Source organism: Malaclemys terrapin, chromosome 14, assembly GCF_027887155.1.
Source record: "Malaclemys terrapin pileata isolate rMalTer1 chromosome 14, rMalTer1.hap1, whole genome shotgun sequence".
NCBI classification, from domain to species: domain Eukaryota; kingdom Metazoa; phylum Chordata; order Testudines; family Emydidae; genus Malaclemys; species Malaclemys terrapin.
The window spans coordinates 25,739,071-25,757,863 of record NC_071518.1 but is presented as its reverse complement, the minus strand read 5'-3'; the positions used below and the strand labels follow the sequence as shown (position 1 = coordinate 25,757,863).

Genomic DNA, 18,793 nt, shown 5'->3' with positions numbered 1-18,793 from the left:
ATGAATCTACTTTCTGATAAAGTACAGAAAAGGAACACAAACCTTCTTCAGTCACTTCAGAGCGATCTGGCTTTGTCTCCTTGTGGTGTCCTTCTGCCACTTTCACAGCCACTGCTCTGCAAATAGCTCCAAATTTCCGATCCAAAGAGCGGACTCCTGCCTCTCTAGTGTATCTACCACAAAGAAAATATTTTACTCTGGATTTAAGTCTATAAGCAGAGTATCATCAATGCTTGTTTTACTTACCAACACATCAACTCCCCCACCTACAAATCCTATTGCTCTATAGATACATTTTCAATGGTAGTTTTTCCTTTGTTTCTAGTTTATAGATTTCTCTGAAGATGCTAGAACATCCCTAATCTGAGCAGGGAAAGGGAGAAAGGAGCACCTGTGTCTGACACCTACTCATAAAATCTGCAGCAATACTGTGGAAGAGAGCAGAGGAACACACAGCAGACCCGTGACCAACTCTTGATCCAAGAGACCAGGAGCAGTTTCAGGGAAGGCAGGGAGAAAAATATTTTCTCTCAAGTAAGGAATACACAGCTGGGGAAGAAATGGGAAGAGCATTTCCCTCAAGCAGGAACTTTGAGCAGAAGAGAAAACTTACCTTTCAAAGGAAAGGGTGAAGATGGGAGATGGGGGTGCAAGGGCGCTCACTATGTATGTTATTGACCACTGTCTACGGTGCTCCAGGCTGCTGCCCTCTGCAAGACTTACCCTGCACTTCCTACCTAGCATTCTTTTGATCTGCCACTCAGAGGAAAGAGAGAGGATCATCCTCTCCAGTCCCTGTCATGGCCTCTCTCCTCTTTCTGAAGTGTGAAGTGGATAGTGTAGCCTGCTGCCTTCTCTACCATTTATGCAGGCCAATGTGGAGTGATCTTCTGCATCACTCCACCCTTGTGCAAAATTTTCGTCCCAGAAGTATGTGTAAGTTTTTGCGCACCTCTAAACACAGGGACTGTGATCATCCCTCATCCTTGAGTGGCATGCACAAAGCTGAGGTGGGAGGTAGGTTCCTTGTACCGTCCCATCCCACCTGTGTTGCTGGTCCTAGTGCAGGTGCAATTTTAATATCCAAAACAAGTCAAGAAATTCAAAGTTATGTAGCCCACAGCAACCCCCTAACTTAATCCCCTTAAGGATATAATGTTCTATTCTGTATTACTTTCCACTGTTAATTTTATTACCTTAATATATATCTGGAGCATCTTGCATCAGTGGTGTTAAAAAATAATGGGAAATTACGTACATGACTTTTTAATGTTTAAACTTTTTTTATTTGTGTGTGTGTAAACCATGTTTCTACATGGGGGGGAGGGATAGCTCAGTGGTTTGAGCATTGGCCTGCTATACCCAGGGTTGTGAGTTCAATCCTTGAGGGGGCCACCTAGGGGTCTGGGGCAAAATCACTACTTGGTCCTGCTAGTGAAGGCAGGGGGCTGGACTCAATGACCTTTCAACGCCCCTTCCAGTTCTAGGAGATAGGATATCTCCATTTATTTATTTAAACATGCAACAGGTAGTGGATTAAGACAGTGGTTCTTTACAGGTGACGTTGACAAGGATTTTCTAATCTAGGCATAAATAAATCTTCCATTAAAACAAAAAGCAGCAGGTGATCTGCTAGAACAATTATGCATATTGTGACTCTACGACAACAGAACACTGGAATATTCTATGCCATTAACTATTCAGTTTACAAAGGAATCCCTCACTAATCTTGTGGAAATGCTTTATGGTGTCACATTAAAAATTTTCTATTAATGTACCACAAGAAAAGTAATCTAGAGCCTAAAAGTAGTGAACAGCACATTTACCTGGTGATGATGTCCAGGGTAGTTACTTGTGGAATCTGAATCTGCTGAGGAGTCAACCCATGCTGTTCTAGCTGTTTAGGGATCAAGTGTCTATGTGCAATTTCTATCTTCTCTTCTTGTGTATATCCTTCAAAAGAAAGCATTTCATTCATCTTCTTACCTATACTGTACCAGGACGTCAAACTTCTTACTAAATTAAATGTAAAACTGAGAAAATTTAACAAAGTAAGGAGTTAGTTTACTGAATTATATTCAAATCACTCTCAATCTCCAATAATCTCAGGAGTCCATTAGCTCCAACAGGTGAATTGCTTGCCTGACTAGACAGTTGTTTTAAACTCCAAAATTCCAAAGCATACCCTGTAAAAATTGCTGATTTTTGCTTAGATCAGGTCTTGGATTGAGAGACTCCCAAGATTTGGTTTCTGCCATGCCAGATGGTATGAACAATCAATGAAAGCAGAAAATGCTTCTGAAGTACGTTATGGGGAAACTTCACATCTGTCCATATACTCTATAGTTACTCTGTTGACAATATGGGAACAATCAATTATTTATTTACTATGATCATCCAGGGCATAATTTTGAAAAAATCCTCTAATTTCACAGGTGCAGTCAATTATGGGTGTAACTATGTTTGCACAGTATGTTTATGGAATGATATTTTATATACAACAAACATAACTGAATCAGACATCTATCTGATTTTTGGTTACAAGTAGCTCTTACACATTCAAGTTTGGTAGATGGATATCAGAATTATATCCATTTAAACCCCCAAGATTTCAGATGAAAAATCAGATCCCAATCCTGCAAACATGCATGTGTGAGAGTTGATTCACTCAAACAATTCTACTGGGATTTATATGAGTAAAGTTATGCACATATGAAATTGTGGATTGAGGTCTTAGAGAGTAAACTGAGACTCTTTTGAAAATTTGTTCTGTATGCCATGTAAAACGTATCAGAATGTAAAATGTAACAAAAATAAAACCACCAAGAGATTCCTCTCCCCACAAGAATTAGGGGGCACTCAAGAGGACTTTTTCTGTGTAGATCAGTGTACATTTCAATGTAGTATCTAGCTGTACACAGCCAGAAATCTGTGACCAGCTAGAATTTAATGGATGTCATTATGATCCCTGCTGTGACCATTCAACAGGGATAGAACTCCAATCTTCCTGCTGCAAAGCAAAAGCTCTCTCTTCAAGATCTTGTAAAGAAACTATTAACTGACAGCAGGGTAGGACAGATATACACCAATCCATTCATTAAAGTTCTTCACAGACTGCACAGTACTGCATCTGTCACAAACTATGTCACATGCTTAGGCCTAGATTTTCAAAAGTGAAACATTGAACATCCCCCACACTGAAAATCAGGACCTCTGACAGTGTCTCAAGATGGATACCCAAAAATAGAGGCAATCAAATTAATTAGTTGCTGTAGAAAGTCTTGGCAACAGATTCTAATTTTCTGTGGTGCTAGCCTTATGAGAGTACACTTTTTTTTGAAGGGAAAAAGCAATCATTTTAATCAAAGCACTTAAGTGTTACCTGGAACCTGAATGACCTCCATTCTGTCCAACAGAGCTGGTGGGATGGTAGCAGTAGTGTTGGCTGTGGCTATAAAAAGGACTTGGGATAGGTCAAAGGCTACATTTAAGTAGTGATCAGTGAAGCTATGATTTTGTTCTGGATCCAAGACCTTAAAAAGAGTGAACACAAAAATAATGCAATTGCTCCCTTTCAAAAAAACAAACCACCACCACGTATATGCTTTTATTTAGCTATCTCCTATTTGCTATTCGTACTGAAAGCATGCTTTCCCATTGGATGTCAGTGTCAGATTTGCCTGAGTAAGGCATGCAGTACCAGGCCCTAAATGTAATTCCTGGTCTCTGACATTCTGTTCATCTGTTTTAGTTATTTACTAGTCGATTCTATACTGCATGGAAAAAATTGCAATAGAAATCCCTTAATGAAACTTGTTTAATTTAGAGTATTGACAGTAGACAAACACCACAAACTACTGAAAGGTGAACTCTGTACAGTACAGACTGTGTATTAGGATTGCCAAAGCCTTCTAAACTCATCCAGTTTACTTCAGCTCAGTTTCACTGGAGTTGCTAGAAGCATTTCAAAATTAACGTATTAAAATCTCTTATATTAGAGCTTTTATTTGCATTACTCTTCATATTCCTGTATGGTCAACCCTGCCTTTTTTAAATGGTTATATAATCCTCAACCATTTTCTTAAAGTTCATGCTGATTCTGCCTGCAGGCTTCATATTACACAATACCAGCAACAGCATCAAGCGTTCCAGTGAACATGGCTCTGGTGAGGCTACTGACACCAGAACTGCCTTCAGTCTTCAGGTTAGTATTCCCTCTCATGAGACTGCACATATTACGCAAATCACTGTAATCCACCTAATACCACAGGCCAGGGATTACCTTTCAAGTTATACTCTGAAGTAGTGAAGGGTTCCACATATTGTTATTCAGAGTATTTATAGTGTCTGAAGTATTTATACAAGTAGAACAAAGACTCCTCTTAAAGATCTCTGCTTGCAGAAAAGCCCTCCCTCAAGAAATGGAACAAAATATAGACTCTTTTTTCAGTGTTTTTAAAGAAATGAAGACATCTTGATTACTCCACATCTATCACTCAGCCTAAATATAGAGGAACACTGCAGCAGTTAAGTCCTTTTTTCCTAAAGAAATTCACTATCAAGTTAAAGTTCACTGTATCAGGAATTGTCATTTGCACTGAACTTTCACACTATAAACTGACTGACTACTTCTGAATTAATTTCAAGTGGGATCCTCTCCATTTCAAAACTCTTAACCCAGAGTTCAGCTTTAAAGAATGTACCAGCTTGAGACTGCTCTAGTTTTTTCCTAATATGCCAATATTAAAAAACTTGGAAATTCAAATTTAATCTTCCACATTATATTTAAATAAACAAAAATTCCACACATTCGAACGTGTGCAAATGCAAAGTTAAAATCATCCAAAGAATATTAACTTAACTTGTGATGTGGTCAGCCTTCCATCTTCTCTTCTTCCTTTTATAACAACTTTGTCAATTTATTTTCCGATTAATCAATTTTTGGTTTGGGCTTTTCCCCCCTCTAAACCAGTTTCAAAATGTGCTCAGGTTATGGCCAGGACATCCTAAATTTTGCAACCCCCCCGACACAGTAACCATATTGCCATTAGCCTTCCAGCTTCCTGCATTTTTTTTCCCCTGAAGAGTTTTAAGAAGGCTTCAATTGTAGGTATGGACATCCAATTTTCAGACAGTATTTGAACAGTTTATCAGTGGGCTACCGAAAAAAGCAAAAAGCACTGGTTTCGTAGCTGGTTTCATAAATCTTTCCTGTGACAGATATGGCAATCTCTTTAAATATCCTGGACAAACCTTACTGAATTAAGTTATATCTTACTGTAGTAAGTGAATGTATCACTGTGGGCCAGGGATTGTATGTAATTCCATGGCTGGGTGGAGGTGTAATTATGCAAATTCATTCAGTCCGTAAAATCTCTGAAGAGGCACCACCATTTGGAGAGACTTGCATATAGTGGTTCAAACTGGATACCCTAGAGACCAGCAGACAATGAAAGCACTTTTGGATAAATAACCTGGGTTTAAATTATCAAGAGCCTTTGTTCCGATCTAGCAAACAGACAGGACCTTCTGTCAATGGGGGCGGGGGGGGGGGGGGGGCCCAATCCATACGGAAAGATTGGAAGGACTGACACCAACCAGAGCCATTGTGGAGATGTTTTCTCTGTAATGCTTTTACCTTAAGAATAAATATGCTTGCTTAGAAAGAGCTGTGCGGTAACTTAACTGTAGGTAACTACACTGTTTATAGCCTCTGAGACAAAAAGTAGAGCAAGCCTGTTTCGGCAGTCTGACTTGCAGGGAATTCACAATGTAGGCAGGGAACTGTGCAGCCTGGAAACACCTCAGCCAGAAGGGAAAGAGCCTTGTGTCTTCATGCAAGAGAGGTCATGGCTGGGGAGCTAGAAGCCTGAGAGCAGGTGCCCTGAATGGACCATGACGGGGAATACAGGCGCTGTTGTCCTGAACTCTATCTCCAAAATGAAGTTTCAATCTTCATTATCACACAAACTTCTGCTCTTTCCACTAAGTGCCAAAATTTCATGATCTTGGCCAAATAAATTTCTGTTCTAGGACAGAAAGACACACTAGCTCCAAGTCTTATGACATTTGTGTCTTCTGCAGCTTATGGAATTTTTTGAATAACTAAGTAAAACTGTTTTCAATATGCTACTTGTCTGTTCAGGAATTGTTAAAATCAGATGGACCATAAAAAAAGATCACTGTCTGGCACCAGCACTGGATGTTCTACGAAAAAGGCATTGGGACCAAGTTCTCTGCTGGTATAAATGGGAAACAATGCTGACATCAATGACATTTTGCCCATTTGCACTAGAAAATAATTTGGCCTTCTATGTTTTATGGTCACTGATGACATGAACTTGTGTAATGACCAGGTAAGATTGTCTCAGTTTGTGATCATGCTCAGGGTGGTGCTCTGATGTAAAGTTAAGGCTGTTTGAATAAACTCAACAATACATTTGTACTTTTTGAATAATTTGGGGGCTGTAAAGTAGAATTCTTACTTTTCTTACAAAGTTGTTTGGCTGAAGTAAGCGACAGATTCTTTCAGCCTTTACTTTAGGTTAATAGTGGTTTTCCCCAGGGAATTTCCATAGATTTTCAAAAAAATGTTTAAGAATTACTCTCTGCATAGACTTCCTGTACTGCTTTCAAGCCATTTGGAAACTGTGATGATCCTTGCAAACTAACCAGGGGCTGTGGCAGAGCACAGATCATGCCCCCTCTCCTCCTGTGGCGTTCCATAAGGGAGAGGCTCCCCTCACCCATAAATATGTTTCCCCAATTCAGATTTTATATCATATGTGGAAGTGGCTGGTAATAGCTAGCTACCTATTTACGCATCGAGGCCCTCAACATTTTTAATGTAACACTCCAGAGTAGAAAAATTATGCCAGCTTCAGAGAAAGTCTTTATAAAGCTTTTGTATTACATATTCTTCCACACAGAAATTTCAAACATATTAAGTTCTATAGACAATGAAAGTTAATTTAACAGAAATTCACTAACTTGTATATCCCCATTACCAGAGTCCCATAGGCCTTTTTTGTAAAATGGAAAATATTGATGGATGACCATGAATTCTAATGACTAAGCCTTGTATTGGCACCATATGTCCCCTCTGTTGGTAGCATGGAAGGAAGCAAAAACCACATAAGTCCTGTGGAAGCAGTGCAAGGGATCTACATGAATGGTAGGGGCAAATAACGACGAAAAGGACTCTACTATACTTTACTTCTCCAAATATCTGTCACCAAAGCACTCTTCACAAACCAGCAATGTTTCTATTGCAGGGTAGCCCAGATTCCAAGGTAAATGGATACTAGTTAATGCTGCTCAAAACAGCATTAACTTCCTCTCTGCATTGTGTGATCCTCCATCAGAGGGGTCACAGAGAACAGCCACAGCTCAGGTTAACAGAAGTTGAGCCAATAAAAGATACCACTTCACCCACCTTGTCTCTCTAATACCCGGGGACCAACACTGCTACAACAACACTGCTAAATTAAAATGGAAGTTCCACACCAATTCTCGGCTAATCAAAATTAGCATTAGTGCAGAAAGCACCAACAGAATGTCACTTATGTTCAAGTGGGCAATTGGAGAACTATTTGAGAGCAAAAGACAATTAACTTCTTGCTGGTGTAAGGCTCATTTCTAAATGCTAATATTGGTATGTTCAGAAATTCTAGACTACCAGCACCTACAGAAAATATTTTATTGTACATTCAATGTTCTCAATAAGCTTTACATGCACACGATTAAGATACAATAAGCATGAGCTGCACTCCTTATTTAGGCCTAATTACAATTAAAAGGGCATTCTCAACTGGAAACCAAAGGGATTTAAAAAATAACGAGCTAGCAGTACTTTAAGGTGATGTATCCATCTGAGTCCTCCTGACAGTTTCTATGGTTCTACAACAGTAGTCCCCAAACTGTGAGGTGCGCCCCCCTAGGGGACTCAGAGGAATGCCGGGGGGGGAGGCATGTGGCAGGCCCAGGCCAGCCACGCTCTGTTCCCAGCCCTGGCCTCAGTCCTGCTCCAGTCCCAATCACAACTCCCCTCCCAGCTTCAGCTCCCAGACACGGCCCCCGGCACCAGCTTAGCGTTGCAGGTGCCCAGTTTTCAATCAGAAATTCAGGTCAGAATGGGGACTGGCAATGTCCAGTCAACACTGCTGACCGGATACTAAAAGTCCGGTTACCCGCAGTAACTGGCCTTGCTGCTGGGGGGCGGGAAGAGCAACAGCTGCTGGAGGAGCCTGGAGAAGCACTCAAGGATGGCTTTGGCAACAGAGGTACTGGTGGCTCCCCCATCCCGCCCCGAGTGTGGCTCCCCTCCCCCGTCCTGCCTCAGTCACCCCCTCCCCCCAGAGCGCAGTTTGCCCTCCTGCATCCTGCCCCAGTCACCTCCCTCACCCCCATCCTGCCTCCTCACTCCCCGCCCCCTCCCCACGCCACTCACCTCCCCACCTGGTTTCCGGGGGGCGCAGACTAGGTAAGGGTGAGACATGATTGAAAAAGTTTGGGGACTGCTGTTGTATAATCACATTTTTTTATTATTCAAAGTGCTTTTCTTTCCCTTGTTGCTGTGTGAAAAATCCACACAAACAGTAGGCATCCCTCCTATAGGAAAATCCGTGAAACTGTTTCAAATACACAAACTACATAAATAAACTATTTTCTCTGATCTCTTTCAGTTAGTTACTTTAGAGTTACTCACCACAAAAGCAGGTAAATAGTTTTGCAGACAGAAGTTTGATTTTTAAGTCAACAGTGGTCCTTCAAATTTCAGTGGTATTTTTGCCTAACTAAAGAATGAAGGAGCAAGGCCAATGTTTACAAAATGAACATGAAGAGTCTGGAAAATGTATCCATTTAACCAATACCACATGTACTAAAGGTTTACATAGTGTATGTGGTTCTGTTCCAAAGGCGTTTAGTACTCCTAAAGTTGTATGTGTTTAGTCTTACCAAAGGCTCATTTACTATCCTAGGTATGATTTTGGTTTGACTGAAAAACACTAAGCCAGCAAGCTCATTGATCTGACATCATCATGTATACTGAGCGCATATATTCAGATGACCTGAAACCAGCCTCTTCTGAATTTTGTGACTGCAAAAATGCATGTGAACCCCCACAATTTATATGTACGAGTAGGCATTTGCGCACCAAATTCAGGTAACGTGATCTGTATGCTTTAAAACAGGCACACACATTTCTGTGAAAATGTGGCTCACAGTATGTAAATTAGGTACAGTACAGAAATGTCATTGTCATGTAGTGAGTAACTCTGACAAGGAAAACCCCAATAACTTACTGCTGTTGTGAAAGAAAAACTAAAGGCTTAAATAATGAAGTGTTGGCTTCCTGTTGCTAGTATTTTTACTTAAGAGTGTTAGTTGAAATACGTGCAAGTATTTCAGCTCTCATTTGAGTCATTTTTCACTATTAAACAAGTACAGTATTTACCAGGATCACAGCACTATGAATATGCTATCCTCTGTTTTTGAATTGTGTCTGAAATTAAAAGTCCATACATATGGCAATAATCCACATCTGCTTCATACCCCACACCTGTGTACCACCTTCATTCCATCTTTCTCTCTTAAATTACTGTGCTTTTTCTCGCCACATGATAAATTACCAATGGTATGTTGACATGAAAAGTTCTCACATTACACATAATGGAACCTATGGAACTCCCAAGCAATTGCATATTCCTGTCAAAATAATTTATCCTTCGCATTATGGCATGAATACATCCCTTGTCCTAGCCATTTGAATTACAGCTATGAATAGTGTTTGTAATATTTAAAAAAAAATTACAATCTGTACACTTGTCAGGAAACTGACTGAATAAAAACAAACACTCAGAATTAACTTTCATTATAATAAATCCTTTGCACTTTTTGAAAAAACATTTTTGTTCAAAAAGCTTTCGATCACAAAGAATCAGTCAGGGTGCATTTTTAACTCACTGTAAAAGCAAAACAGCTAAGAGCAGATGTAAAATGGAGCTATTTCAGTTGATGTCATTTGATTAGTAAGGAACTCCACATTGGAAATCCTGCACAGGGTCTGGATAAGTACACTTCTACCTCAATATAATGCTGTCCTTGGGAGCCAAAAAAATCTTACTGCGTTATAGGTGAAACCGCGTTATACCGAACTTGCTTTGATCCGCCGGAGTGCGCAGCCCCCGCCCTCCCGGAGCACTGCTTTACCACGTTATATCCGAATTCATGTTATGTTATATCAGGTCACGTTATATCGGGGTAGAGGTGTATCTGAAAATTTACAATGACGATGTAATAAAATGCAATTAATATATTCCTTTTAAAGGTGATGTCTGATTATTAAAAGTATACTTGAAAAATATACTTGAGTCCTAAAGGCAAGGCTGTGACTCATCGAATATTTCCTCTCAATAGATATTGTTCATCACTGTATCATTAGATTATTCAGAGGCTTCCTACTTAAGTGCTCTCCTCAGCAGAGACCTGTTGTCAGCATTTATCCTCTCCTTTACTGATTGAGACAGAGGCCTTCAAGAATCATAGTCAGCCAACTGCACTGAGCACTAATTCAATCAACCTGGTTACATATGAATACCTATTATCACATTCATATTCTAAAGTTTGGAAGCATATATAACTATACAAAATAATGTGAACAAAGCTTCGGCAGATTTTCTCCCAAGAAAACAAGTCTCAATAGATACCACAAACAGAATTAATATTTTGTTGAAAGCCTAGTCTTGTTCCTTTTTAGTAAAACTGTTCTGTCAAGACTTCCACTGACATCTCTGGCAGAACATGGACAAAATAATTTTGTTTCACTAATTGAGACAAAATGGAGCTTATTTATACTGGCAGTTTTTATTAAAGTTTAACCATAAACTTTTCAAAGGGGCGTCAAACCCATCCCCTAACTTTCAACATGCTTATTTGTGTGTGCAAGCAACATTTGCATAGAATTTAGAACTGTGCACACAAACTGGTCACATCTTTGAAGCATACATCATATATTTCTGAAAATGTTAAACCCATTGGATTTTGAAAGCACAATATTCGTACTGGCATATGCAGCAAGTTAAAAGCTCTGGGAATGCTCCACACGTTTTATTTACTGGATTTTAAAATTCATTCAATTGTACACATCAATTCTTCTTCCCTCTTTTTTTCACATCCCTTGTCTAACCACATCCCTTATGGAACCCATTTCTTAGCTAATTGCTAGTTGCTGGCTAATGTGTTATTTACTAAGATATATGTGCAATGGCAATAATGTATTTTTAAATATCTCCAGACAATAAGATTGGATACATTTAACTGAAATTGTAACCAAAAAAAAAAAGAGTCAGTTACATGTATGAAATTCTGCATTATCTGATGGAATTTTAGTTTTTCATAAGAGCAAACATCTCTCCCTAGACTCATAACTCTTTTCTTTGCAATGCTAAGTATTTCTAATGTGGAAAAAAAGAGACACACCCCTACTCTTATTTGGACATTATTCCAACCACCTCTCCAAAGTAAACAAAGGTGCATTTCAACAAATTGCCTTTATCTAATACAGCAAGGTTAGATTTTTTCAAAAAATTAGGTTGAATATATCATTTTATGAAAAAATAACACTCAAGGAGCACAAATATCTTGGTAATTTCCACAGAGCATTCACATGCATACAAAACTTTCTCTGTAAAAAATATTTTATTACCATAAAATCCAGAGGTAAGTCCTATGGATGTTTAATTGCCTGCCTATAATGCTTGGTCTTATTTCACTTCCCTACAAACACATACTAACAAGCACTTGGATCCATTTCTATTTTCTCCAGCTTTCAACAGAGGTCATCTAAATTTAGAATAAATGTTCCCTTGTTGACTAACAGTAACTAGAAGTAGGAAGACTTTCTGTTTTGCTTAAGCAATAACTCCACAGAAGCACCACGACAAAAATATATCTGACTTTGCCTCCAAGCTTGTGGGACGGGACACATTTATTCTTGAGTTTACCAAATGTACTGGTACCTTTGAGGATTATCACCATTAAAATACACCTAAACACATTAAGACCTTTTCCCCATGCCATTTAAGATTAATAATGGAAGCTAGTCAGCATAAAAGTGTGGTTTGAATAACAGATGTGCCACTCATCTGATCACTTGCAGTCATTATTTTCCTACAAAATAGCCACATTTGTTCAATCCAAATGGAAATACCAACAAAGTACAACCACCAAAGCAGATTAAAAAGTTTTTGTATGTTGAGGTCTGAGCTCTCCGTAGAGGAAGTGGAGGACCAGCTTCAAGATGTTTAGGCAGCGGTACCAACTAGGTTTCGGTAACCTTAGTTACCATACTGATGTTATTTAACGAAAGATGCTATTAAGGCTGAAATCAACTTAGAAGGAAGCAAAATAAGTGACGAGAAGCAAGACAGTTGGGAAATGAGCTGAAGAAAAGATAGCTAAGATCTTGTAATGAACATGTACTTGAGAATATCAGAATTTCCACAATGGGTTTGTATCAAGAAATAGAGACTCATTAAACCAGGGGCAGGCAAACTTTTTGGCCTGAGGGCCGCATCAGGTTTCGTAAATTGTATGGAGGGCCGGTTAGGGGAGGGGGTTGTGGCCTGGTCCCCATCTCCTATCTGCCCCCCCACCCTCCCCGGGACCCCTGCCCCATCCAACCCCCCCCGTTCCCTGACGACCCTCCCCGGGACCCCTGCACCATCCAACCACCCCTTCTCCTTGTCCCCAGAAAGCCTGCCCCTGACTGCCCCCTGTCGCCCCATCCAACCCCACCCCCCTCCGGCTTAAAGCTCATTGCCATGTAAGGCCAGTAGTTTCATTATACTTGGAGGCTTTCTAGACATTTCAGGAATGTCTTGATAGCTAGAGAATTATTTAATTAGATGATCGTGCATTGTTTGGACTTTTTCAAAGTTAATTAATAAGAGAATATGAGATTCTTTCAGGCACACAGATTGCAAATTAATTTGAATTAAACATAACACCACAAAAGAGGACTAAAACATTGGCTTGCACTCACTCTGAATCTCAAGGGACTGGTTGACATTCTCAAAAATGAGTCATTTTTATCACGTATAAGGCAGGAATGATATTAGCCTTTTTTCACAACTGCATCACATTGTTGACTGATATTCCATTTGTGATCCTCTATTACCCCGAATCCTTTTCAGCAGTACTGCCACCCAGCCAGCTATTTCCCATTTTGTAGTTGTGCATTTGATTTTCCTTCTTAACTGAAGTACTTTGCACTTGTCTTTTCTGAATTTCAACTTGCTGATTTCAGACCAAATCTCCATGTTGTCAAGGGCATTTCGAATTCTAATCCGGTCCTCCAACGTGCTTAGACCTCCTACTAGCTTGGTTTCATCCACAAATTTTAAAAACACACTCTCCACTCCATTATCCAAATCAGTAATGAAAATATATTGAATAGTACCAGACCCAGGACTGAACCCTGTGGGAAGCCACCAGATACGCCCTCCCAGTTTAATAGCAAAGCACTAATAACTACTCTGAGTATGGTCTTTCAACGAGTTGTGCACCCACCTTATAGTAAATCCATCCATACCATACTTATATAGTTTGCTTATGAGAATGTAATGTGGGACTGTGTCAAAAGCCTTAACTAAAAATCAAGATATATCATCTGCTTTCCCCTATCATCTGCTTTCCATGAGTAAAGCTGTGAGTTTGTTATGGAAGTCATGGATTCCGTGACTTTCCAGGACCTCAGGGACTTCTGCAGCCAGCCCCTGGGCCAGCTGCACCCTCCTCCCCCAGCAGCAGCAGGAGTTTGGGTATGGGAGGGGGAGGGGGAGAGGGCTCTCGGCAGCACTTACCTGGGGGGGGGGGGGGGGAGGGGCCCGGAAACATCTCTTATCTCCTATGCAGAGGCATGGCCAGGCGGTTCTATGCGCTGCCTCCACTTGAAGGCACCGCACCCAGAGCTCCCATTGATTCCTGGCCAATGGGAGCTGCGGAGCCAGTGCTCAGGGCAGAGGCAGCACGCAGAGCCATCTGACCACGCCTCCGCCTAGGGATTGCAGGGGCATGTTGATGAAATGAAAACTGATGCACTGCTGCCCCCGCCACCAAGCACTCGTGGTGCCACACCACAAAGATTTAGTCAGGGGTATATAGTACAAGTCATGGACATGTCACAGGCCATGAATTTTTCTTTACAGCCCATGACCTGTCCATGACTTTTACTAAAAATACCTGTGACTAAAATGTAGCCTTTTCCATGAGGCCAGTAATTCCCTCAAAGAAGGAAATAAGGTTGGTTTGGCATGATTTGTTCTTGACAAATCCATGCTGGCTATTTCTTATATTCCTATTAATCTCTTGGTGTTTAAAAAATAATTGTTTAATAATTTATTTCAGTATCTTTCCAGGTTTCAAAGTTAGGCTGACTGAACTATAATTCCCTGAACTTTGTCCTTCTTTTTAAACACAGGAACAATGCTTACTCTTCTCCAGTCCTCTGATACCTCATTCATCCTCCAGGAGTTCTCAGAGATAACTGCTAAGAATACAATTTAGTCACGGAGGTCTGTGACTTTAATGAACCTCTATGACTTTAGCACAGGGGTTGGCAAATTTTTTGGGCTGAGGGCCACATCTGGGTGGGGAAGTTGTATGCAGGGTTGAGGCAGGGGGTTGGGATGCAGGAGGGAGTGCGGTGTGTGGGAGGGAGTGCGTTGTGCAGGAAGGGGCTCAGGGCAAGGAGTTGGGGCAGAAGAGGGGTGCGGGGTGTATGGGGGGCTCAGGTCAGGGGGTGGGGTGCAGGAGGGCTGCGGGGGCAGCAGGGGGCTCAGGGCAGGAGGTTGGGGTACACAGGAGGGCAGGGCGCAACAGGGGGCTCAGGGCAGGGGGTTGGGGTACACAGGAGGGCAGGGTGCAGCAGGGGGCTCAGGGCAGAAGGTTAGGGTGCAGGAGAGGTGTGGGGTGTACAAGGGGGCTCAGGGCAGGGAGTTGGGGTGCGAGATGCAGGCAGGGGGCTTAGGGCAGGGAATTGGGGGGCAGGGTGCAGGAGGGCTTCAGGATTTGGGGTGGCAGCAGCACACACCGGGGCCAGGGCAGGCTCCCTGCTTGCCTGCCCTATCCCCAGCCCCGCGCTGCTCCAGGAAGTGCTGCGGCCCCTAGGGGAGGAGGGGCAGAGGGCTCTGTGTATGCTGCCCTTGCTGCGCCCTCCAGGTACCTCCCCCGAAGCTTCCATTGGCCGTGGTTCCCTGTTACCGGCCAATGGGAGCTGCAGGGGGCGGTGTCTGGAGGCAAGAGAAACGCACAGAGCCCTCTGCCCCCCTGCCCGGGGGCTGCAGGGATGTCCACTTCTGGAGAGCGGCATGGGGCCCGCAGCTCCACGTGGGGCAATCCCGCGGGCCGGATCCAAAGCCCTGAGGGGCCGGATCCAGCCCGCAGGCCGTAGTTTGCCCACCCCGCTTTAGCATCACCCCACCGCCAGGCAGGAGCTACAGCTCCTCCCCTTGAGGAGACAGGGCTCAGGCTGTCAGTCACTCTGCCCCCTGGGGTTCAGACTTCAGTCCCCCCAGCGGTCAGCACACCCCTCTCCTGCGTTATTTTTAGTAAAAGTCAGGTTGCAGGCTTCCGTGAATTTTTGCTTATTGCCTGCGACGTGTCCGTGAGTTTTACTAAAAATATCGGAGACAAAAATCTTAACCTTAATAATTGCTAATGGTTCTGAGATTGCTTCAGCTAGTTCCTTAAGTACCTAGGATGAATTTAATCAGATCCTGCAAAATTTCCAGTTTTGTAGGAGTCCTTTCCCGATTTTCAGGTCACTAAAGAGCTCCTGATGGAGCCATATTTGCCTCTTACTATTCTCCCTATCTTTTCTTTGCATCAGGATGGTTTGCAGTTTCTTCTTTAATATTATCTTCTTGAGAAGCTACCAGCTCCCTCCTCCTGAGCTACTTTTTCCTTTAGAGTTTCTTCCCATGGGACCTTATCTCCAGTTCTTTGAGTTTGTTTGTTTTTTTAAATCTACTGTTCTTATTCTGCTGCTCTCACTTTCTTTATCAGAGGGGTCGCCGTGTTAGTCTGAATCTGTAAAAAGCAACAGAGGGTCCTGTGGCACCTTTAAGACTAACAGAAGTATTGGAGCTTACTTGCATTTGAAGAAGTGAGGTTTTTACCCACGAAAGCTTATGCTCCAATACTTCTGTTAGTCTTAAAGGTGCCACAGGACCCTCTGTTGCTTTTCACTTTCCTTAGAAATCCATCATTTCATGATCACTTTCACACAAATTGCCTTCCACCTTCAGTGTGGCTACCAATTCCTCCCTGTTGGTCAGAATCATGTCTAATACGGCTGCCCCCCTAATTACTTCCTCCACTTGTGAAACAAAAAGGTGTCCCCAATACATTTCAAGAACTTACTGGAAATGTTGTGTTTTGCCGTATTACCTTTTCAACAGATATCTGGGTAACTGAAGTCCCCCATTACTCCCAGGTCTTATGTTTTGGATATTTCTGTTATTTGTTCTAGAAATGCCTTATCTACCTCCCTTTCCTGATTTAGTGGACAGTAGCAGACCCCTCCCATGAGGTCACCCCTATTTTTACCGCTTTTACCCAGAGACTTTCAATTGGTCTGCCTCTCACCTCCTTCTGGACTTCAGAACAGGTGTATATATTCCAGATGTATAATGCAACACCACCTCCCTTTTTAGCCTGTCTGTCCTGAACAAGCTATCTCCCTCTATACCAACATTCCAGTCATGACACTTATCCCTCTAAGTCTCTGTGATGCCATTAAGTAAAAATTTAGTTTATGGACTAATACTTACATTTCTTCCTGTTTATTCCCTATTGATGAGGCTTAATCCATTACTTTAGTTAAGCACGGAGATCATTGGATTAACAAATAAATGGAAAGTGTTTGTCTCTAATCAGATGTTCACTACAAAAATGCTGATTTAAAATGTAACAACAATGATAGTGTAAGTACTTATGTGATCCTCCCTATACTAAGTCATGTACTTCGTTGTAGTATTAAGCTTGTACCAGTGAAAGCTTAAAAATAAAATAAAAGAGACTAAATCCCAGGGAAAACCTTAAAAAAAAAAAAATCCAGCTATACCTAGATTTAACTACCAACACATATGCTGGTTAGCCCGCAGGTCTTCTTCACATCTGCTAATAATGTTATATCAATAAAAAAAAATCTATGTGGTTAAAGATTTTAATAGTGTAAGAGTATTCTTAACAGAATCTATTTTGGTACAATTAAAATGTCTGACTTTTTATTAAAGTTTAAAACACTACATTGAGTAGGTGTAAAAAGGCCATTGTGAAGTCAGCAAAAGGACTAAAAGTTTAAACAAAGATCACTGTCCTTGTAAGTATTTTAGAAGATGTGCAGCCAGTAGAGTTTGCACTTTGTATGAGAAACTGCAAAAGATCCAACTATCATTAAGTTCACTGACTAGCAGCACACAAAACCATCACCTCAGCCTGTCTTTCACTCAGTACAAGTCCCACTATGCCCTCACCAAACTAACACTTTCTTCCTGAGAATGATATTCAAAATTCTGCTAGTCTGAAATGAATTAATCTTTGGAATGTACAGTATGTGACAGGGAGAATAAGATGATTCCATATCATACCTCAAGCAAAGCGGCTGCAGGATCGCCCTGCAGGCTCTTCCCCAGTTTGTCAACCTCATCTAACAGAAACACTGGATTGTTAACCCCAACAGTCTTCAAGCCATTGATTATTCGACCAGGCATACTGCCAACATAGGTGCGCCTGTGTGAAACACACAGAAAAAAGTCAGAATCAGAAGACATCAGGCATGAAAACAACAAACCTAAAACCCAAAGGAACAAATCTGGAAACAAGCAGCCTTACCGTAATACTTGTGTAAAAACAGTCTTTCTTCCTCTCTAATCAGTGAACAAGTATCATGTTTCCATTGTTGAATATACAACTTAATTAATGTAACTGATTAAAGGATGATATTCTAATCCCAATTCCTTACTGAAATATTTGTTCCAGGCAGAGTAATGCATGTCTAAAACTCACATAGTGCATGATTACTAGAAGTGGTTGAATACGAGGTTTGGGTTTTTTTTAACCCTTTGGCCAACCAGAAACAGATTTTTGAACTCTGCATCATTTTTATACTTTTAATAGCAGTGATACTGGTATCCTAACTGTGACATGCAGTATTAATAAATTAGGGCATAATTCCACAAATGCCAGATTCTATGAAGCCTATGGTAGGTAGCCATGTGTCCTAACTAGAACCCATAAACAGATTTTTAATTTAATAACTTTTTAAAAAACCTTATAGTTTATTTTGTCATATTTGAACACAAAAGAAAAATTAATTTAGCAAAGCATGCATGGACTGAAAAAGTAACTATCTAAATTTGTTTAGGAAATTTGTTTTATAGTGTGTGGGGGAGAACTATATATATTTTACACATAAGCACATATCATTTCCTAAGTTTATCACAGGATTTCTGCTTGTGCCATAACCAAACAAAACACTGATGGCAAAGAAGAATCCGATACATGATGTGCTATACTGCAGGAGCTATCTCATGACCCTCACAAAGCAGATATGCAGAACAGGCCTAAATGCTCTGCCATATAATCTGTATTAAACTAGTCAGAATAAACAGGAAGCGCTTTGGAAAGATGAATCCTAAAAACCATGGGAAGGGTTTTAAAACTACTAAAGGTGACTGTAAATCATTGAACTCCACAGTAAATATCACCACACCCTGTAATAATGATA

The 18,793-nt window shown here is 41.1% G+C and overlaps 1 protein-coding gene across 1 annotated transcript in view; it reads right to left on the bottom strand.

Moving 5' to 3' along the window:
* LONP2 (lon peptidase 2, peroxisomal) overlaps positions 1-18,793 on the bottom strand; it is a 94,452-nt gene that overhangs the window by 41,698 nt on the left and 33,961 nt on the right. The window contains exons 8-11 of the mRNA XM_054048931.1: positions 17,655-17,796; positions 3,383-3,533; positions 1,827-1,953; positions 43-173 (exon numbers count right to left, since the gene is read on the bottom strand). Of these exons, the coding sequence (XP_053904906.1) occupies positions 43-173; positions 1,827-1,953; positions 3,383-3,533; positions 17,655-17,796 (551 nt within the window). The remainder of the gene's footprint in view (positions 1-42; positions 174-1,826; positions 1,954-3,382; positions 3,534-17,654; positions 17,797-18,793) is intronic.